This window comes from Numenius arquata, chromosome 6 (assembly GCF_964106895.1).
Source record: "Numenius arquata chromosome 6, bNumArq3.hap1.1, whole genome shotgun sequence".
NCBI lineage: Eukaryota > Metazoa > Chordata > Aves > Charadriiformes > Scolopacidae > Numenius > Numenius arquata.
The window spans coordinates 31,102,409-31,125,879 of NC_133581.1; the positions used below are offsets into that span (position 1 = coordinate 31,102,409).

Genomic DNA, 23,471 nt, shown 5'->3' on the forward strand with positions numbered 1-23,471 from the left:
CTCTGTACACCACAACTGTCCTCTTTGCATGCCATCCTCCAGAAGACCAAAACCAACCAACTGCAAGCTTATTAGCCTGAACGTGCATCTTCATTCTTGCTAAAGCCTCTCATCACATGGCCATCCTCTTCATCTCTCTGGACCGAAGGCCCTGGACACGCAACTGCCCTTTGTAGCACATTTCTATATTGCCCGATCTAGCCTTAACACGCTGATAACGATCATCCTAACCAAACTGTGGAGGCTTGAATGTATTTTCACTTCAAAGGTCAGCAATATGCACCTGTGGCTCTCAGGTTTTCAAGTTTCCAATGAAAGGATACAATACCAGAAAAGGATCTTGTACTTTAACGCTCAAAACCCCAAAAAGTAGAACACAAGCAGACTCCCAAAGTAACACAGTTAAATTCTTTATATCAACTACCAAAATAAGTTGTATCTTATTTTTTTTTAACTTTAAGGGTTTTTTTAAAAAAAAAAAAAAAAAAAATCAACGCTAACAAAGTTGAGCCAACCTGTCATGCCCTACCACTTCTTGATTCCCAGGTGACACAGTAACCATGCAAAGATAGGAGTACTTTGTGATGTTGACATAGAAAGACAGAGCCCATCTTTGCAGTCTTATTCATACCCTGGGCCTAATATTTTACGTGAAATATCACACAAGTTATTATTTCCATTTAATGAAAATAGGGAAAATTAATTGAGGTATTTATGAAGTGTCAACCAGACCAGACCATCTTGCACACGCTGAAATATTTTAAAGAAGGATGTGTCAAAAGGATTTTTTTTTTTTTGTTTGTTTGCTAGAAAAGCTGCTGCACAGATGGCTGCTACATTACAACGTACCTACTTGCCTATTACAGCTCATACTGCTTCGAATGCTTTTTTATCACTACCAGTGGGGAAAAATGGATTTGGATATTATGGCTAGGCTATCTTCCAGTAGCACCAAATAACGACTGTAAACAAATTACTTTAAAAATGTGATATGGGCATAAAAAAAAATAAATATTGGCAATGCTTTTCAATCAACACTGTCTTTATGGTAATGATAAGAGTAATACTGTTCAAAGTTCACACAGAGATTTTACATTAGAAGAGACTGGAGTAACAGGCAAGCCTTCCTTTTAATTCCATTATTCCTGAAAAAACACATTTTTTTTTTTAAACATGCAAATGCAATGACCACGACACTATCAGAAAGCACTAATTTTAGAATACTGAACGTAGTTTCTGAAACAACAACAACAAAAAAATCTCAATCTTAAAAGGAAAGCTAAGCTGTTCAACTGCCAAAACACAGAATGAAAAGAGGAATCTAGAAAAAGCATCAAGTCAAATAGAATGCTGATAGAGTACTGATACACACCACTTTACAGCAGAAAATAACTAAAATAACACAATTGTTTGATACTAAACTCGAAATTCCAGCAACTGAAACACAACATAAAATAAGTAAAAATATATAAAACAAATAAATTCAGATGGCCATTAGTATTTAAAGCTTACATGAATTTTAATGAAATCCTGCAAGACAAAAATAGGGATGGTCTAGGGGCAAGGAGTACTTACTTGCAACTCTGGCCTGTGTGTGGTCTCACCTCCAGCCACTGATTTCCTGCATGATCTTTGAGCAAATTTCAGAATTTAATCAAATGCTTTTTCCCCAAAACTAAAAAACGGGAGCAATACTGTCCTTCCCACTGGAAAATCCACTGGAACTCTAATCTGTTCTTCCAGGCTGATGCTACAGGAGGCTTGGAGTTAATTTTCATTTGTTTTAATAAATAAAAACAAAACAACATAAAAAAAACAAAAAAACCAAACACGCCAAGTAATCCCTAGCAAAGCCCAGGAAAAGTGCAATCTTACACTAGAAGAAAACGTTGAGAACGAAGAAATTCAGAGTTATTGACGGGAGGCAGAATGACACTTATACTTTACACTTACCTTTGCAAATTTTGATACAAGGTCTAACTGGGATAGCTGACTTGCTAAAAGCATGTCTGATTATTTTTATTTTTCAAATGCGAAAGGATACGAGGAGTTCCTTCTGTCCTACACACCAGGTAGAGACACGCAGCAATTACGTGGGTCATCTTTCTGCCCCGGGTTAGGTGTTTGCTCACAGCCATCTTGAAAAAATTAAAGGCGGTATCCAGACAATGTTGATTGAGTTGAAGCTGGTTTCCCAAGTGGTGAATCTGACGTTTCCCTAGAAAAATTAACAAGGAAAAAAAAATATGCTTAACAACTTTGTAGTTAATGTGCTTTTGGGTAGGGGTTTTTTGGGGTGGTTTTTTTTTGTTTGGTTGGTTTTGGGTTTTGGTTTTTGTAAGACAAAACTGAGGGGGCAGATTTTGGATTTCATCTCTGCAGGAAATACAATAACCTCTCAAGTTTCAGGAACTATATATACACTCGGCTCCTCAGGACAAAAAAAAAAAAATGCCTCATCTCGACTGTTAGAATTGAAATACATCCCATCAATGAGCCCTGGAAAACGAAGCCACAAACATCAGCCCCAGAGAGGATCCAAAACACAGCTGAGACTTCTCAGGCAAAAGACCATGCCCTCCTGCTCCAAAGATCATTTGACAACTGGCAACTTGGTTAGCTGGAGCAATGAACTTCTGAAAAGTGGAAGTCACGGTGTGTTGGACATTGACGTGCAAACGGAGGAGACGTTTTGCTGCAACTCTCCCAGAAGTGATGAAGTTTGCAGTTCCTCCAACTGCAAACGAAGCCCACAAGGAAAGGGGCTCTGCTCCGGGTTTGCCCACGGTCACCACCGATGGGGAGGAACTTCCTTCCTCTCAACGCTTTCGCACCCAAGCCTTCATTTATGGCTTGGCTGCCAGACTGCCGAGAGAGTAGGTTGTGGCTTCAGGAAAACAAATGTGCCTTCAGCCTTAAATAAAACAATAAAAAAAAAAAAAAAAAATAGTGTTTGAGATGATTCCTGGCAGGAAGTGGTACAGCTGCTGGCACAGATGCGGGAAGCGAGGTCCGGTCCATCCTCACATCTCCGGCTTCAGAAGAGCGCGCCCAAAAGACAGCTTAAGAAAAAGATGGAGGAAGTCACGAGGAAAACAGAGCACTGAAGTTCCCCCAGCACATCAAGACAAATCCTTTAATTCAATGTGCTGGGCAGATGTTTCCAGTATGTGTGTTTACAGGAAACGCTCGTCTGTTCCCTTCAGAGATATCAGGAGTAGCTTTGCTGAAGGGTGTACCATGTACCTCGTGCCTCAGCCACCATTGCTCACAGAAAGCCACAGAGGCAACGCAATGCTTACCAGAACACCACCAGTCCCTGCACAGACAGCACATCTTAATTTTATCTAAATTCCTACACCATCCTCCCTCATAACATTGTAAAAACGCTTAACCGCGAAACAACCTTCGGCCAAAGACGCTGCTTCAATTCAGCTTTAATAAAAAGTGACTCCAGACACGCAGCCAGGGTCAGCAAGACTCTGGCCAAACATGAGGTGCCACAAAGCGACAGCTTCTCCTTCCTGCACAAGTGGCAATTAGCGTGCTCATCAACAAGATGTCCTTTAAGGCACATTGGTCAACCAGGTGTAACACATTCGGATGAAGAAGTAACAACAGGGGAAGGACACGTCACCTTCCACAGGAGGCGCGGGTACGATAAGCTACTCAAGAGTAATCCAAAGCCCGTTAAGCCAATAGTTTTTTCCACCGCCATCAGCAGGCTGGTGCTCCCCAGCCTCAAATACAAATACCACATCTTCCCAAAACTAAGGTATTAACTAGCACTTACCCTCTCCTGAATTTTATTTCACACTATAGAACCTGTATGCTGAAGCGGGATTAAGACTTTAATGTCCCTTAAGAAACAGTAAGTTTGTACTCATCTGTGGGCAAAAAAAAAAAAAAGAAAGCACACTTAGCCTTGAGAACTAAAACTCATTTTTGCAGTGGCAGCAAAGCAGCTTCCCTCATCAACCCATCCCCGAGCAAGTCCACCCCAGAGGCCAGCGTGGATCTGTGAGGCTATGGAAAGCCACCTCAACCTATCACCTAAGCTTCCTATTTTACCTGGTTGTATTTTGCCATGCATGGCTGCGGAGATGAAGACACAAAGAACTGAAGAGATTTTAAGCACTACATGCAAATGTACAACCATTAAAAAAAACCAACCAACCAACATGAAAAATAGACATGACCATGCCCATATACCTCTCCCTGGGCTGCAGGGAAAGCCACAATGGAACCACTGCAGCAGCAAGGACACAGCTTTCCTTTTAAGTAAGATGGTCCAATTCAATGTCCTCAAAGTCACAAAAGTAGCGCGGATCATGAGCAACAAATTCAGCAGTTTTAAGCGTTGTCTGAATTTTGTTTTTAAGTAAAGCTTTTGTTAAAAACATAAAGAGAACAGCGGTTCCTATGCCAAGGAAGAGCCACATGCACTCCTGAATGCTTCTTGGGCTAATGGTGGAACCAGTACACAGGGCCCACCCGGCTCCACAAGGACCAGGATGGTGCAGGTCACCAAGCAAGAAGAGGTGATGAGGAAGCTTCCCACGCCACCACGATGGCAGCAAGTGATGTGGTCCTGGGCGCACACCAGAGAACAGCCCAAACGAGCTGGAGATGCAGAGTAAGAACAAGACAAGTAACAATGAGACCCGTCCCCTGCACATCCCCATAACAAGGTAATCCTTCTCCCAGGAATGGCACTCCAGGGCTCCACACCTCAGAGGGCACTTCAGAAACAAAGAATACAGCAGAAGAGGGGAAAAAAAAAAAAAAAAAACACTGAGGAAGATACTGACATTCGTTTCTTTCATCAGCTATTTTTCCCACTGAGCTGGTCCCATCCCCAAGCTACCATTAATATTCTCTAAGTACTAAACCTTTTCTTAATTTCAAATGTTGAAATATAATTCAACATAATCCATCCTAGGTAAACAGTATGCTTGTTTGAGTTATACACGCGTTTTTAGCCAAGCTCTTCATCCAGTATCAATATTTTAAAATGCAATTACTTTAGGGGTAACCAGTCATTGTCTACTGACAAATACCAAAGAGATTTAAGAGCACAGAAAGGTACTCGCCCACGTAGGAAATGCTATTTCATTAGATGTCTCACTTAACCTTCGGCAGACCAGTGAAGGCTTTAATTCTGTGTGCTAGTACTCCCTCAAGCTGCTTTGTTGTATTATGTCAGTCATATAGTTTATGGAAAAATAAGATAACTGTTACACTGCCGCTGATCCCCAGAATGAACAACTTAACACAGGACAAGAAGCATCTTAAAATTATGGGCATCTTGACGACTAACTTGGTTTTGTTCCTTATCTGTTTTGAGAGAGAAAGAAATGTACTGGTTATAGCATCATCTAAGATAAATATTTGCATTCTATAACCAGTCTCCTATTTACTAAAAAAAGATCAAAAGCTTTGTTGTTTCCCCACCACCCCCGCCCCTTGAATTTAACATGACAAGAAAATTCTATTTTTTGGTATCTTACGTAACACTAACAAAAAAAAAATAGCTGGAAAAGTTAGCACTAGCAATCGTGCTTCTAGATTTCTCCGCAGGGAACACAGGATACCTTCTTTTCCTCCTGGTTCCTTCACAAATTGAAGAAGCGTCTCCATTCAACACGTAACTCCAAGAAAAGGCAGGTATCAGCTAAATGGCTCTCGTCCCAGTACTGCAGTACAGTACCAAACTTGTGCGGTGTCCTCATCCCAGTCAGATGACAACCAGAAGTATGTAATTTTGTGATTTCCAACCATTTCTGCCAATCTCGCCAATCTGACGTTTCCAGAGGTGAAAAATGTGTCTCCGTAATATTTTATTTAACTATAAATATAGCTATTTCATCTGTTGGTATCTGAGGAGCAGATGTTCATACTTAGAGAAACTGGGCATAAGAAAATAACTGATCAAAATAATTTCTCTGTCCAATGCTCCAGTTACTATTGACAAAGACAAACACGATCAGAGACCAAACACCCGTTCATACTGCCAGTTCTCAACATGAACAGTCCTCATAACTGTGCAGTGGTAGCCAAAAACCTTGCTAAGCATTCAGGTGCCTTCTTACATGAGTGACTGCTCCCCCAGCAATATGGTCAGCACAGGGAACGAGCTGCAGCGCAGCTACAAGCTAGAGGGCTGGGAAGATGAGCAATTCCCTCCAGCAAACCTACTATACTGCATTATGTCTATCGATCGTAGAACCATAGAATGGCTTGAGTTGGAAGGGACCTTAAAGATCATCGAGTTCCAACCCCCCTGCCATGGGCAGGGACACCTCCACTAGACCAGGTTGCTCAAAGCCCCATCCAGCCTGGCCTTGAACACCTCCAGGGATGGGGCATCCACAACTTCTCTGGACAACCTGTTCCAGTGCCTCACCACCCTCACAGGAAAGAATTTCTTCCTAATATCTAATCTAAATCTCCCCTCTTTCAGTTTAAAACCATTACCCCTCATCCTATCGCTTCACCCCCTGATCAAGAGCCCCTCCCCACCTCTCTTGTAGCCCCCTTCAGGTACTGGAAAAGCTGCTATAAGGTCTCCCTGGAACCTTCTCTTCTCCAGGCTGAACAACCCCAGCTCTCTCAGCCTGTCTTCATAGCAGAGGTGCTCCATCCCTCTGACCATCTTCGTGGCCCTCCGTTGGACCCGTTCCAACAGGTCCATGTCCTTCCTGTGTTGAGGACTCCAAAGCTGGACACAGTATTCCAGGAGGGGTCTCACGAGCGCAGAGTAGAGGGGTAGAATCACCTCCCTCGACCTGCTGGCCACAATTCTCTTGATGCAGCCCAGGATGCGGTTGGCTTTCTGGGCTGCCAGCGCACGTTGCCGGCTCATGTTGAGCTTCTCATCCACCAACACCCCCAAGTCCTTCTCCTCAATCTGCTCAACTCAGTATTCACCAGATTACATCACAGTGGTACAAACTCAAATTAATTGAACTGTTCTACTGGATGGAAAAGAACTGCCACACCTTTAAACCCCGTCGTGCTCTGCATTGTAAAACAAAACTCAAGACAACAGCTTCCTGATTTCCTCATCCGTTTTATCCAGTAGAACAGTTTTTTAAGAAGTTTGAGTGGACACTACTCTAAAAACTAGCAGCTACTTCTAACTCAGTACTATAAAGGAATATCATTATGTGGAAGTCAGAAATAAATATTGCATTTTTTCTAAATTGCTAGGCAAGACTATGACATGCAAGACAAAATATACAGAGGTAAAACAAATTCCTTCCTAGGTGCATCTTTTGTTAGTAACTTGCAATAGCAGTTGCCTCTTTTGGGCCTTAGAGGGTTTTGACAGATCCTGGGATTCTGCTTTTTAAACCAAAAGAAATAAGAGTTTTTAAGGTCAAAGCTTACACTATGTGCTGCGCTTGCAATTTAATGATGACATTAAAGTGGCATCAAGTATCTGTGGGAAAAGAACAAGGAACACTGTCTTTTTAAAAAGGCAGGTCAAGCTTATCAGCAAAATTACAAAAACCCTCCCACTTCCCTCATCAATAGAACAGTAAAATTATTCTCTTTAAGGAGCAAAAGAACAAAAATCTAGAAACTAAAAGAAATTTTGCAACGTACAGGACACATACCAGGCAGTTCCCATTTATTTCCCAAAGGCTCATCATACCATCGGGGTGGAGGGGGAAACAGGGGGAGAAGAGAGAGAGAGAAAAAACTTGCACTCCCGTAAGCAACGCACAAAATCGAGTTCCCAGGCTACCAAGTAGTAAAGTTTATCACGCTCCAGAATCTGTGTCTAAAAACAAAAGGCCCATTTCAGTTTTTAGTTCTGAGTCCACTGAAAAGAAAAATGCTTCTGCCCATCTAATCCCAGCACGCTGAAAGAAACACCTTCATCTTCCCAAACGATGCCAACCTCGGTTAAGACCTGAACTGACAAGTTCAGATAGGACCACTGAATGCTACCATCCTTTTATTTCAGAAAACTTCTGTTCTTTTGATGGAGGAAACAGTGGTTATTACAAAACAAGATATGCGGGCTAGAAATCACTGTCGCCAAAATAGATTTGCGGAAAATCTTGTTAATATTAAATGCTTACACAAGAGGCAGTTGATAGCAAAACTGCAACTTAAGTTATAATAGGAACAAAATAGAAAAATGGGGAAAAAAAAAAAAATCAGACCCATTCTTTACAAGCAATTTTCTTTTGTTTATGATCTCGTTACTACAGAAACACCTTGTTCTACTCCCCTATTCAAGAGGAATCATACCTTTTTTTGGATCCCTTAAAAGTCAGTAACGTCAAGCAGCTACAGCTATATATTACTCTCATCCAGCTTCTGCCTGCTCACCCGCAACTCTCCCCTCAGACTGACAGAGGCTGTTACACTGCTATTTCAAAGCAGTACTTTTCAGTACAAGGCATAAGTTTCCAGGGAAATAACAGGCAGTACACAGCCAGAGCTTAAATGAATTGTTATTACGATACTAAACTGCATCATCAAAATCCAGGCATATAGATTCCCCCTCCCCCCCCCCTTTCTGCAATTTGCTCGAGGGGCCGTGGAAACCAGCACTCCCTGAATCGGGCAATGGAGTCGCACTAATCTTTTTTTTTTTTTTTTTCCCCAAAAAGGATTGTTATGGTAACACTAGATTCTATTAAAGGAAACATCTTGGATGTTTTTTTGCTTGGGTATTCATTTCCAGAATTTGAATTGCTTTACCGACTGAATTTTACGTGAAGATTTTATTCTCTATTTGCGTTTTCACTCCTTTGCCGTCTTTGAAAATGGTCCCCAAAAGAACTCCTGAAGAAGGGGAAAAAAAGAGCAGCTTTTATGTCTGGGCATCCCTGTGTGCTTTGTCATATCTTTCAATTTCAGCAAGTCCCAGCTCAAAGCCTGAATGAATTTCCTGCTCTTTGCTCCATGTCAGGCTTTTATGTTATTTGTATTACAAGTAAGGAAAATAAACAAAAAAAGCCACTACGGGGAAAGTCCAGGAATATCAGCACAGCTACTCTCATGAAGGCTGGTCCCAGAAGCCTGCACAAGGGTAGAGTTCCACGACCAAAGACAAGAACATTTAAAGCTCAAACAATGGGGCGTTACAGCAGTGCTGACCCAGCACAATAACAATTTAATTTTATTAAGGATAGTTAAAAGTTATTAGCAGTAACACCTAATTGCCTACAAGGAAAGTGATGGACATGCTGGCCTTATTCCCATGCTCTACCTAACTTCAGCCTAGCCCCAAATCCCCGCTTTGCCACCATCGAATTGCACCCCACCTCCCCAGACCCATGCTCTTCCACACGAGAACTCCCCCATTCCTCCCATTCCTCCGTGGGATGTGTCAGTCCCAAGGCTGAGCAACCTGGAGCCCATGCACGCTCGAGTCCCCCCTCCGACTGATGCATCCCCGTGCCTGTGTCACCTTGGCAGACCTGCTGCGGGGACTTGCCCAAGGGTCCAAGGCTACGCTCTGTTCCTGTTATCTCAGCAGAGTCCAACAGTTCCTGGCCCTTTCCCTCCGATACTCACCAGCAAACTGATCCTTGTTAAAAATAACCTTGTGAAATAAAAAAAAAAAAAAAAAAAAAAAAAGAGACTTAATCTAAACCTGTTTACTGAAGGATTGTTGCCTCCACTTTATCTTCTTAGGGCCAGCACCAGACTATCTCAGCACAGTGACCCACATTCAATTTCTCTGCCTGCTGACAACAATCCAACCCATCCATTTTGCCTCCCATGAGAGCGCCCCAACTACCAGGTGCAGCTCCCCATCTCTCCCAGTAAAGCCCTTCCACCACACGTCAAACGCTCATTCATTTGTTCAGCTAAAGAGAACTAGCATGCATCTTTAGGATTAATGGCTTAAAAATTCAGATAGTGGTCAGTACTCCAACCACTTCTTAAATATTTGATACTAAGCTACTTTTCTTTCACCTAGAAAATCTGCTGTTAACATCTCTCTTTGGCACTTATCGGTACTTCTTTAAGTATTCATTCCCTCAAAATCAGCCCTTGTATTCCATCAATGTGAAAAGCACCCACGTAACTCCCCCCACCTCCCTCCTCAAGCACTTTTTCCTTTCCCCGATTATATGATACCACTTCCCACATGGACAGCCTCTTTGCATATACAGCAACTGGCTATTTGAATTAATTTGCCTTACCCACTCTGAGAAATTTGGCATCCTTAAGTGGTTCCTCTGTGCCTCCATCCAGCGTGACCTGGACAGGCTGGAGAGCTGGGCAGAGAAGAACCTAATGAGGTTCAACAAGGGCAAGTGTAGGGTCCTGCACCTGGGGAGGAAGAACCCCAGGCACCAATATAGGTTAGGGGTGGATCTTCTGGAAAGCACTACTGAGGAGAAGGATCTGGGAGTCCTGGTGGATAGCAAACTTCCCATGAGCCAGCAATGTGCCCTTGTGGCCAAGAGGGCCAATGGGATCCTGGGCTGCATAGGGAAGAGTGTGGCCAGTAGGTCGAGGGAGGTCATTCTCCCCCTCTACTCTGCACTGGTGAGGCCACAACTGGAATACTGCGTCCAGTTCTGGGCTCCCCAGTTCAAGAGAGACAGGGAACTACTGGAGAGAGTCCAACGTAGGGGAACAAAGATGATGGAGGGATTGGAGCATCTCCCTTACGAGGAAAGGAGAGAGAGCTGGGGCTCTTTAGCCTGGAGAAGAGAAGGCTGAGGGGAGACCTTATCTATGTTTACAAGTACCTAAAGGGTGGGTTGAAGGAGGATGGAGCCGGACTCTTGTCAGTGGTTCCCAGTGACAGGACGAGGGGCAACAGGCACAAGCTGGAACATGGGAAGTTCCATTCAAATATGAGGAAGAACTTCTTTCTGGTGAGGGTGCCAGAGCCCTGGAACAGGCTGCCCAGGGAGGTCGTGGAGTCCCCTTCCCTGGAGGTCTTCAAGACCCACCTGGATGCAGTCCTGAGTGATGTGCTCTGGGCAATCCTGCTTTAGCAGGGGAGTTGGACTAGATGATCTCTAGAAGTCCCTTCCAACACTGAGAATTCCGTGATTCTGTGACTTTTTGCACTCGCTTCCCAGAATTCTGCTTCCCTTGCATATGTTACTTCTACTGCTGCCATTTAATCCCCATTATCCATCTAAGCGCTACTCCCGCTTCAACAACAAGAGACTAGAAGCCATAGGGTTTATTCATAGGCTGCATCTAACCCACTGCTAGCCTTGCCCCATCGTCCTTAGACGGCGCCTTGCTTGCTTCTTACCCCTGCCTAATTTTTTATTTATTTTTTTTTAGCACATCTAAACAACTTCTTGCTTATAAAGTCCCAACTGAACTTCACTTCTGGTGTCAAGTTGGAAAACCTGAGTCAATGCTGACATTAAAAACAAACGAACAAACAAAAAAACCTCAACAAAAACACCAACAAAACCCCAGGGTGTTGATTCACTCTCATCTGAAGTTATTGGATCACGACTGGTTTAAGTCAAGCTAAAGCCCAAGCTGTTGCTGCAGACGGCATTCCCACCCTCATCACAACATTTACGTGGCCGGATGCTGATACGGAATCACGGAATTCTCAGAGTTGGAGGGGACCTCTAGAGATCATCTAGTCCAACTCCCCTGTCAAAGTAGGATTGCCCAGACCACATCACTCAGGACTGCATCCAGGTGGGTCTTGAAAATCTCCAGAGAAGGGGACTCCATGACCTCCCTGGGCAGCCTGTTCCAGGGCTCTGGCACCCGCACCAGAAAGAAGTTCTTACTCGTATTTGAATGGAACTTCCCATGTTCCAGCTTGTGCCTGTTGCCCCTCGTCCTGTCACTGGGAACCACTGACAAGAGTCCGGCTCCATCCTCCTTCAACCCACCCTTTAGGTACTTGTAAACATAGATAAGGTCTCCCCTCAGCCTTCTCTTCTCCAGGCTAAAGAGCCCCAGCTCTCTCAGCCTTTCCTCGTAAGGGAGATGCTCCAATCCCTCCATCATCTTTGTTGCCCTACGCTGGACTCTCTCCAGTAGTTCCCTGTCTCTCTTGAACTGGGGAGCCCAGAACTGGACGCAGTATTCCAGTTGTGGCCTCACCAGTGCAGAGTAGAGGGGGAGAATGACCTCCCTCGACCTACTGGCCACACTCTTCCCTATGCAGCCCAGGATCCCATTGGCCCTCTTGGCCACAAGGGCACATTGCTGGCTCATGGATAGTTTACTATGCACCAGGACTCCCAGATTCTCCTCCTCAGAAGTGCTTTCCGGAAGATCCATGCTCCGCTCAAAATCAGCCCAAACAAGAAAAAGTTAAATTTTCATTTGGACCCAGTTCCCCCATATAACTCAACAGGGAGCCTCCCAAGCCCTAACGGCAGCAGAAGGTGGCCGGGGCGAGGAGAGATGCTGTCAGCAGCAGCGTACATGTGGATGGACTTAAAGCAAAATGTGAGACTGCAGCCTAAACGGGTCAAAGAGAAAAATACACACTATCCCTCCGCTTCCTCCTGCTTCCCTCCTACTGCTCCCACCCTTCGCTCCCCCTCTCATACAAGCGTACTAATTACGCGAAAGTCTGAATTAATCACAGTTTAAACAAATGCTAACATACTCGTTAGTTGTTTGTACATCATAATGCTTCAGGTCATTTAAGATTAATTTTGGAAGCAAGCAAATACGGACCTAAATTCCAAAAGTTTTGTCAACTGCATTTTTTTCTAGTCGTGTAAAATTTGCAGTTTTTTCATAGTTGAAACAGCTGGAATGCTGTACTACTGGCAAGAACTGTAAGCATCTGTATGATTAATGTAGCATAGTCCTTACCTACCTGACATTAAGGGAATTAGAAAGAAAGATTTAAGATACCAAGATATTTTAGGTAGTGGTAGCGTTCAGCATGCGAGATTTCCTTCGGAAAGCACCATCAGTTAGGCTTTGCTTTCATCTTCCTCTGTTTTGTTTGGACAGTGATTTTTTTTTTTTTTTTTAATTACATTTTAAATGACAGTTATCCTTAGAGATTTTCCTATATCTATATACATGTAAAGCTTTCTCCCCACACTTATCAATTACCAATTGTTACTCTTGTCACAACAAGAAATGAAACATTTCTGCTGTCACACAGCATTACTACTGATCCAAGCACTGCCTTCAACCATCCAAAATCATTTCTACGTAACCGCAAGAAAAAAAGAAAAAGATTTGCTCATGACATAATCTGACAGTTTTGAAAAGATCACTTTTAAAAAGTTTTAAAAACCCGTAATTCTAGCATCATTACAGAGATCAGAACTTGTTTCATACCTACAAAACAAAAAGCATTTAACTAACAAGCAACTGCCATCAGTCTACACAGCTAGAAAAATTCAAGAATACAGCACAATCTAGAAAAAAAAAAATCTGTTACCTATTGGTAACAGTTATCAGAATCTTCAAAACAAAATAAAAACGAAGACTCAACACAAACGGATCCATTGCTGCAATGGAAAACTTTACAGATGCAAACAGCACTATAAATCAGTGCAACTTTATCTGCTCACTGACAGCAAGTTCTAGTGCCTTCCCTACATATCAGGGCTTTTGCAAGACAGAGAAGAGTGAAAAACGACAGGAGTCATTTTTGAGAGTCTTACGGACACTGTGGGTACTGGCAGGAGCCCTGGGAGTCAAGGTGCTTTGCGTGGGCAAGGAGAACACAGGAGCTGAAGGTATCCCCCTGGTCAGAACTTCCTCTGAGACCAAGGGGACAGGGACAAGAAGAGAAGCAACTGAGTTACCGCAGCCGAACAATTACCACTTCTCTATTAGCTAAGGTCATGCATACTAGAACTGTTTAAAAAAAAATAATATAATAAAAAAATATCTTCTTGTTTAATCCACCTTCCTTTCTATAAAAGTGAGTGCAGCCTTTCCCTTTTCCTGCCAAGAGGCTCTGGAGTATCTCTGTGAACCTTCCCTACTTTCCTTGTCCAGCTTTAATGCATCCCTTTTATAACACGTCTGAGAATTTACCTGTCCTCAGACACGTGCGGAACAATTTTCCTCCCTTAGAGTTCAGCCCTGCCCCTCTGCACGCCAATCGTTCTGTCAAAATACAACTGTTAGTGGTAAGTTATTTCCACTCTCCATCATCCAATGTTGCGGGCCGGAAAGACCTTACCGACAGAGGCTAATACCTGCTCTGCTCTCAACCCATACTTGACTTAAGATTGCTGCTGCTCCTTCTTCAGGGCTGAAAAAAAAGCCTGTGAGTCCAAAGCTATTCTCAGGTTCTGGCTGTAGGGTTTTTTTCCTTTCCTTCCCCCTTAATTCTACATGCAAATCTAACAAAGGGAACTCTTTGCCCATCCAGACCTTGCCCGACTGACAGACAAGGATGATGTATGCAGTCACCCCAAAAAGTAAAAATTTCCTAAGTATCAACTAATTGGCAAATTTCTGAAATCAACTCAAAAAACGGAAATACGGTGAGAAGGCATCAAGGGAGAAAGGATGCAGAGAGAAGTCGTTGAGGGGGGTGATGAAAAAGAGGCAGTTATTAAAGATATCAAAGGGATAAGAGATAAAACATGATCTAAAAATGGAAGCAGAAAGAGAGAAGCAGCAAAATCAAGCTGGGAAAGGCACAGAGACATTACAAAAAGCACGAAAGATTGTATTAGGTTAATACTTATTTAAAAGTATTTTCACACGACGCTGACAAGAGCGGTCAAATACTTCCTCCTTTATATGGAAGGGATAAGAAAATTGGCAGTTAGGTAAGAGAGCATCAATCTTTACCCAGGCTGCAGCTAAAGAATGAAATTCTGCCCTTAGTTTGTCCCTGGCAGCTGAGTCCATCAGCTACAGATAACAAACAAGGAGCACAAATCTGAAAGGGCTGCTCTTCTTTACCACTAAAAAAGGCCTATTTAGATCAGAGCCACAACTGCCCCCCATAATTTTATCTGTGTACTGCCCATAGATGAAGCAAGAAGTTACAGGCAGCGCTTCAGCCTCAACTTTGCACTTCCTTCCTTTTTAAACTAAAAATAAGTGAAGGTTGCCACAAATCTCAGCTAAACAATGTAGTGAGTCTGTGATGCTATTTATCAAGCCAGTCTCTTGCGCTATCTACTTTGGCTTGGAGTTGAAAGGAGATTTATGCTTAAAGAGAGAACACGCGTATTTCAGGAACAGCCCTATATTTCTTTAAACAATAATATTTATGTAAGTCAGATGTACAGACTGGTCCAGAAAAGAATTAAAATTACAGTGCCATCTATGTATTTCTACAGAGCTAACATGGCCCTCTTAGAAAATATTTGGCATATTTGAATAATATCTATCTGCATGCACGTGATCCCTTCCATTTAGATGAAGCTACATACAGGATGTCATCAGCAACTTTTCTGGGAGGAGGGAATTCTCACTAGACTTTGTTCTCCTCCTCAGGAACCCTAATCACCCTAGAATTAAAGTTGGAGAGCATGGCAGCGGAGATAGTGGGTAGGGGACCCTGGGGACCCAGAGATTGAATTTACAGCCTTCACCAAATTACCAAGCGTGATTTGTTAAAAGAAGAGCAGAAGATGCGAGATTTCTGGAAGACAATGGAAGTTTAAGCCATAAATAGACACAAGCATGAGTTCACGCCTAAGGACTTATAATGTGAAATTAAAGGAAAATGTAAGCACCATGTTAACAGGAACTTACAACAAAACTCATTGGACCTCATAATAGTTTCCCAAGGGAACCAGTGGAAACCCCCACTGCTTGGAACATATGAATCCAGGAAGGGCAAAACACAAGAAAAATCCATGATATGGAGTGATCCCGTATAAGGAAAATTGGCTAAGATGATTTACTAGGTTAAAGTAAGTTCTTATGCTTTTGCAAAACTGAAAAGCTCAAGAGACAGAATCGTTCTGTGTTCTGAGCATACAGAAGAGGGAAAAAAAATCCCCCCACCTTCTCCTTCCCAAATAGACATCTCTGCCAGCTTGGTACAACAGCCTTCCAGCCTGCTCACAGTTTGGCAGCAGAACAATACAGACCCAACGTCACTCAAACAGACCAACCTGACCTGTACAGCAAAGATCCACCTACTCAACTTCCCACCTCTTATGTTTTCTTCCCTAGTCACCACTCCTTTCCAGTTTTCCTAAATTAAATATTGCATTAACAACACACCCCACAGAAAACAAACTCAACACTTGTTCATGTAACACAGTCTGAGAAATTTTGTCCAAGACCAAATCTTTAGATACCAACTTCCTTTGCTCTTCTAGGTGATCCGCTTGCCTCCAGAGTGTCAGTTCTTAGTAGTTAAAGACAATTTTGGGTAAACACAATTACATTTTCCTGTTCTTCATGTGCTAAACCTCAGAGATCAAATACTACAGGTTTTTTTTCTGTGCAGTATAACTCCAAGATAGGATGTGAGATCATCCATTAAACATACATATCCAAGACTAGATGCATTATTAATTCATTTTCCCCTAGGTAATATGGCATGGTGAAAAATAGCTACCAGAGAACATACTGACTAAAGACTTAAACAGAAATCAGTGGATTTATGTGATGATTGCTATGCAGCAACCTAACGGATCTCATTAAAGGAGACATGGATTCTTTTCCCCTGATACTGTCACCGCTCCTACAGAGTAGACACTGATGTTCAACACCAGGAAGAATATTGATTGCAACCTACCCCAGAAATAGTTCTTACACCAGTTGTTAGAACAATCTATCTGAATTTTATACTGTCTAGAGTCTGAGTACAGACAGGTCTCAACTTTATAGCATTTTTCTGATTAGTGACAGTGTTTGGAAAATCTCTGTTTTTTAAATAAGTTGGCTATAAAACATTACCTTCCTCAGAGTTTCAATGAAGCAGGTGCTGCAAACACCAAAATGAGCTTTTACTTGCTGTTGTCCTCTTTGACTTTGTGGAGCTGAAATCAAGGAAGGTGCCCTAAGGAATCGCTTAACATCAGCATCATCTTGAACCTAACTAACATCTTGCTTTGGTAGAGTTCATAGAGTAAATTCTATTTACTGATCTCTTTTAAGATCCACAAAAATAAACAAAAACTTCAGTCAACTGCCTGCCTCAGACCTGTTTATGCTACAAGCAGCTCTTCACTGAAGGCCTCAGAAGTTCTACTGCTACATTAATCATCCTCAAGGACCACGCTTTTCCTCTGCGTAACAGTTACAGCCTGGCCCTTCCTCCTTCTTACCTTTTGTATTTTAACTCTAGAGCGTTAGGAAAAGCGGGCAAGCAGATGAAATTCTGCCTAGCTTTGTGCAAAGTGACCTTACGTCCACATATCCATGGCTCTAGCAGCTACCATAGCGACAGGACACGCCGAAGGACCACATTTCTGCATGGCCAAACACCATCCTACTACATTATCCTATAACAAGAAGTACGGGTGTCGCTTTGTTTAATCCAGCTTGAATTATCATTAAGTATTCAACTCCTATTGAAAGTCATGCTCCTATAGACGTGAAGCTGAACTTGGCACAACCAAACATTTCCAAGGGCCCCAAATCAATTGTGGTTTTAGCTTCTGGTAACTGTGCCTCTTATCGTTTTGAAATCACAGCACTCAAATCTCAACAACATTTTGTTCCAAGTGGCTGTTATTATGTTGTCTCCCTCTTACGCTTTCCACAGGCTAAATCAGGAACGGATCTCTGACATAAGGATCCTTCTTCTTAGCTTAACAGCAAGCGAGTATGTCTGGAGGAGACCAAAAAAACCACACGCCATTCTCCGCCTTGAACCACGGAGGCAGGTGGCAGTTCGTCACTTCTGCTGCGAGATACAGAGGAGACAAACCACTCCAAATGCACTCTTTGAAGAACCTGATTTTTGTTTTCATGTCACCACTTGCGCTCCCTTATGTTCATCTTTATCTTCTGCTGAAGTTTCCTTAGGGTTATATTTGGTATTTAATATTCAGTGTCACTGTAATCCCACAACTTGACTTTCCCGGCACGACAAATCAATGTTTCTCAGAAATCCAAAGCAACCTCAAAGCTTCATTTTGCTGTGTCAAAGACCTTGATCAACGTCAAGTTTCCTTTTCTTCTTAAAGCTGGTATCAAACACTGCAATGATCATGGAATGAAATTTGTTGTACGTGTCAAATCTAAAAGTAAAGAGCGTAAAGAGCAGAGTTGGGGGAAAACAAAACTACTCACACATACAGTAGGAAAATTGTCTAGTCAACAGTAAAAAGAGCATGTGAACACCACTGTGATCCTTCAGAAGGAACATTAATTCTATTCCCTGTTCTCCAGGATGTGAAATAGGGTGCAAACTACCCTTGAGGAGACTCTCTGCCATGAATGCATGGTAGACTCACCACGGACCAAGAACAGAGTAAGACAGAAGTATGTTCATGATCCACAGGATGTCCAACAACTTTATTTTTACCAAAGCTACAGATACCCACTTGCTCTCAAGAAAGAAGCTGGCAGCAAGCAAGAGTTAACTTTTAGTATAGGGCCAGCTGGAATAACACAGACCACTCAGACAACAAACGTCACCTCACAAGCACCCTGGATTTGTTCCAAAAATCACTTGAAAAGTAGTATTCTTTCTTGACACACTCAAGGACTGATTCAGCTTGGACGAGAAGCAGTAATTTTTTTTTTTCCTAGTGAATGTTAGGAACTATAGTTTCTAAATCTACTTTGAGATGATTTTGAATAGTCTCAAGATACGCATTTTCCCACAGTATCACTAAGCAAGCCTGTAAATTATTTTCCTTGTATTTAAGCTTAAAAACAAAGATTTTATGTGGCTAAAAATGTCAGACTATTTCCCCACCTCTCACCCCCCCAAAAGAAAGTAGCCTTTAGATATATAAATATATTTTTTAAGGTGGAAAGGGACTATATTTGCAAAGCTGTTCACCCACGTTAGTATTGCTATGAAATCACTTAGAAGATTTCAGCTGACGTTCAGTAATTTTATTTCTAGCTATTTCCCTGAGCTCAGAGAGCTTTCATAGCCAGGGAAATAAGCAAACATAGCACCTGCTTGGATTTGGCAAGCTGCGTGGGGCTCAGAATAATAAGGCAATCCCTCTAAAATCTCCCTTATTTACAGACACAGATTTGCTGACGAGAGGAAGATAGCTGCGCTCACCTTTGGAAACGAGGATGAACTTGGACTAGGAAATACTGAGGATTCATCTCACATTTAAAGTGATGGCTGGTAGTTGGAGAGGAGTGAATGATAAACTAGGAGCTATTACTGAGTTACTGCTTTTTCATATAAAGTCTGCTTTCCTCCTCTTCACTCCACAGCAAACCTATGGTAAGAAACAGGCTAGAACACACACAAAATGGCAGCCTGAAGACTAGGTACAACTGGAGCAGCACTTTTCACTATTTTTTTTTGTAAAAGCATTTTCCTAATCTTTCAGTGATTAGAAGTCTACTTTCCTCTTTTATAATGAATCAGGTAAAACATCAGAGGATTAAATTACCAGAGACAGTTGAATAGGGAAATCTAATATCCCCTGTCCAATCCACCACCACCCCTTGCTCCCAGTGCTCCTCAGATTTTGTGCTGAGCCACAAACCAAGGGAAAAAGAAAAAGCAGACAGTTTCCTACAGGGATCAGCCAGAGGCAAGGAAGAGAAGCGAGAAAATCACTGGCAAGAAGTACAGCAGTAGCAGGCTTTGAGAGCAGTTCCTCAGAAACATGCAACTCCTCTGATAGGTCTAAGATGCTACAAAGAGTTTGGAAGCAGAAGTTTACAGCTGTCCGTGTTCCCCCTCAAAACATGCAGTACACGTATTCCATAAACGAAGACATCGATCTCCCAGCCTGATTTAGAAAGTGTCTTTTCCCATAGATGCATAGAAATCCTTGTACATATAAGCTTACATATACATGCCCAAAGGAACCAGGAATGCATGTATATGCCCAAAAGGAACATGCCCAAAAGGACCCAGAAATGCCTTTCTGCATCAACTGGCTCTGCAAAACCCTGAAAATAAGTGCCAGGACAACTTTTAAGGATGAACACCCATGCTACACCATGAGAGCACGGCTGGAGGGTTTATAATCTCCCTGTTAGGCAAGGCAATGTTATGCTTTTTTAGAAAGGAAGAACATCAAAGATGACCGTGTCTTATACATCAATTTTGCAAGGACAGGAAACAAGCGACCTTCAGATTCAGTAAGTTCTATACTGCTGTAAAAAAAAAACAACCAAAGCCTCAGACCAGACCTAATGACCAGTGTCTGGAGAGCATCCCATTCTCAGAAATTCATCCTAAACAGACTACAAAGTGAAGCATAAACTACTGAACCTTATACAGCTCCCTTTGTAGTGATACTAAGTTCATGATTCCTACCAAAAAAAGCCCGCATGGAATGCTTCCCTGAATATTGATTTATAAAGGCAATCAAACAGCACATCTAAGGTACAATGTAAATCCTGTTCACGTACATTCACCATAATGAATGACAAATCATACACCTGTGTTTAATTCCTGTTCATGAACCCAGCTGTATATACCCCCAGAAACTGGAACTATGATCCTAAACTGCTTTCTTAATATTATGCATTTCATAATACACTACCCAAAACTACTACTAATGAATCGTGTGGTTTTACAGCACATGAAGGAAGAATATACAGCTTTCTTCTAAAAATCCCATTCCTAAATGATTTTATTAAGAAATAATTTCTAGGCTCATTAGTATAATACATTTTCTTAGGGAATCACGCATTTGAATATAATTAGCCACTTGTTTTGTTGCACTAAGGGCTAACAACCTTTCTTTGAAGAAAGATCCACGTTTGATTTTCCTATTGTTCAAACTTAAGAGAAGCCTCTTCAGGTTGAAAATGCAGGAATCCTCTGAACTGACTCTTTAACAGTTAAGCAATCAATTACCTTTTCACTTAATTTACGCTTTGTTTGTTTGGGACAGCTTTGTTATAACAGCATGAAGGCTTGAAATCTAGGTGATTAAAGGCAGACTTCTAGGTGCATATTTGGGAGTCCAAACAATAATGCCAAGCAAACACAGCTCCTGCTGACATCCAAAGTGGATCGAAACAGCATAGCCCAACCAAAAAAACCAAAAAAGGTAAAAAAAGGTTTAAGCATGTTGAATCCAACTCCTTGCCACAGCACTGGCAGACCCCACCATGCTGTACTTTTTGCCTCTACTTTATCAGTGCCATTTGCTTATAATTTCTATTAGAAAACAAAGTTTAAAAAAAAATAATAAATTGCTATGTAGGAAACAGTATCATTCCTTTTTCAAGTGTTTCATTCTCAATGTAAGAAATTAAATCTAAAATGACAGCAATAAAAATGCCTTCAGGAGAGATATGCATTTGGCAACTCTTCCCCCCGCTCCCACAATTACTTAAGTTTCCTTCATTTCTACCTACATCGTTGATGGTACTTCGGTTTAGCCTATGCAGACTAGTACTTAGTTGTCTTTATTGTCCAAAATTCAATTATTTGAGTACAATGAGGGGGAAAAAATAATAATTAAAAAATCTTCATCTAAAGGAATAGTTTGCAACTTTAAACTCATTATTTCCCATTCCACAGTTTATCCATAAATAGCCAGTTCTGCAAAGTCTTAGGAAAAAAGGCAGCTTTCTGTACAACTATAGAGGGGGGAAAAATTAACTTTATAAAATATTTCTTTTTTCTAAATAAGAGTATTATGTTTATTGAAGACATTAAAAAGAAGCTGTGTATTAGGAGCCTGGGTATTTTTTGGTAGGGAGCCTCCCTCCCGAGCAGGCTGGAGTTCTTGCCCTTCAAAACTCCCAAGGTTAAATTAAACGTCATTCAAGAAACAGGTTATGTTCAGCTTAGGAGGAGACGTCGCCCTTCGTTCTTTCACCTGTCATAAAACACGCAGTACCTACACGTTACCCTCCTTCATGACTTAACGAGAGCCTTCATGAACTCATCGCCCAAGAAGGAATCGCATAGGCTGCAGCCCAGGTATGGCCACGCGCACACAGCTTTCAACCTCCTAAACTACCCCATATAACATTTTTACATCAGAGACGGTCAGAAACTATGCGTGGGGAAATTCCACTCTGAGCAGCTAGCAGAAGAGCAAACCCAAAATTTTCAGGAAAAGCTCTACTTTAAAGTCTTTCTCACCCCTCCTCCCATGAAATTACAGTTGAATAACTACGACACTGGCAGAATTTAAACTTATTTTTTAAAGGTATTTTAAGCAGCGTGTAACAGCACCACCTGGTGATCTTAGCTGTACAATATTTTAAGACATCCACTAAATTAAGGCATAGTAATCAGCATTAGAAGAACAGATTTTAATCCTGGTTGTGTATAGTTTGGAATGTTTTCAGTTAAAAATACATGCAATTTGTATCGGTAAATAGAAACATTTTGTGATTCTGTTAAAAAAAAACCTAATCAAACTCCTCAGAGCTACCATCAGCCAACTTCTACTGGTAAGCGGGGAAAGCTCTTGACATAGCAACAACCAGTTTAGGAAAATTTAGGAATTGGTTCAAATGTTTTAATAGGCTACGTTAATGAACGATTTGTTTAAAGGTTTGGTTTATAGCTCATACAGATGAAAGGCCACCTCAGAATTAGAAACAGTCAAGCCCCGGTTACTAAAGTCACTTGTAAAATCAAACTGGATGTCACGTATGCTGGATATTCTGAAATGATTAATGTATAAACAGAATTAGCATTTTGGTCCTAATGAATTGAGAACTTTACTCCTGTTCCAGTGAAGTATCGCAGAACACGTTGCTGGAAAAATCCTTAGGGATCCTGAAACGAAAACGTACTCCCTGAAGACGTCGCCAGCGACACGAATTCTATTAGAGTTGAGCGTTTCTTCTTCATCACTCCTTTTTAAGTTGCGACTAAATTAGCACAGCCTGCGCACTCCAGGGTGTGTGCTGGGAGGAGGGAGGGGGAGAAAAACGGAAGATATAAAGGCCTGAGGCACTTCAAGCAGAGAGCATCCATCTGCTAGCAGCAGTCAACGAACAGAACATTTCTAAAAAGCTTCCCACTCATATAAAGTCAAGCCAAAAGAACAGGGGAAAAAAAAAAAAAACCACCTTCCTTCACTCTGACTGTGCAGGACCAAACGTAACAGGACAGTGGGTTATAAATACATGTTTAAAAAAAATAAAAGATAAAACTTAAGAGAGAAGCTCACAACATGGTCCTGCATTCAGCCTCTCCTGCTGCGAAGCTGGTTTAAGAGGCTCCTGCTCATCTCTACGTCATCCATTCCCTCCTCCACTCCGTGGTGGCATGAGGAGGAGTGAAATGATCAAAGGGAAATACAAAAATAAAAAAAACAGGGTTGGTTCTTTTTATTTTTTTTTTTATTTTGCTGGTGAAATCCAGATCTTTTCACTGCCCCAGTAAACAGATGCATTGCCCAAGCTAAGGTCCAGCACATTTTCCAGGGGAGTGGGAAAGGCTAGCCAAGGGATGGGAAAGGCAGGGATGA

General features: G+C 41.9%; 1 protein-coding gene across 3 annotated transcripts in view; it reads right to left on the reverse strand.

Moving 5' to 3' along the window:
- BRF1 (BRF1 general transcription factor IIIB subunit) overlaps positions 1–23,471 on the reverse strand; it is a 196,333-nt gene that overhangs the window by 144,345 nt on the left and 28,517 nt on the right. For all 3 annotated transcript variants that reach the window (XM_074149749.1, XM_074149751.1, XM_074149752.1), the window contains one exon: positions 2,045–2,218. In XM_074149749.1, the coding sequence (XP_074005850.1) occupies positions 2,045–2,218 (174 nt within the window). The remainder of the gene's footprint in view (positions 1–2,044; positions 2,219–23,471) is intronic.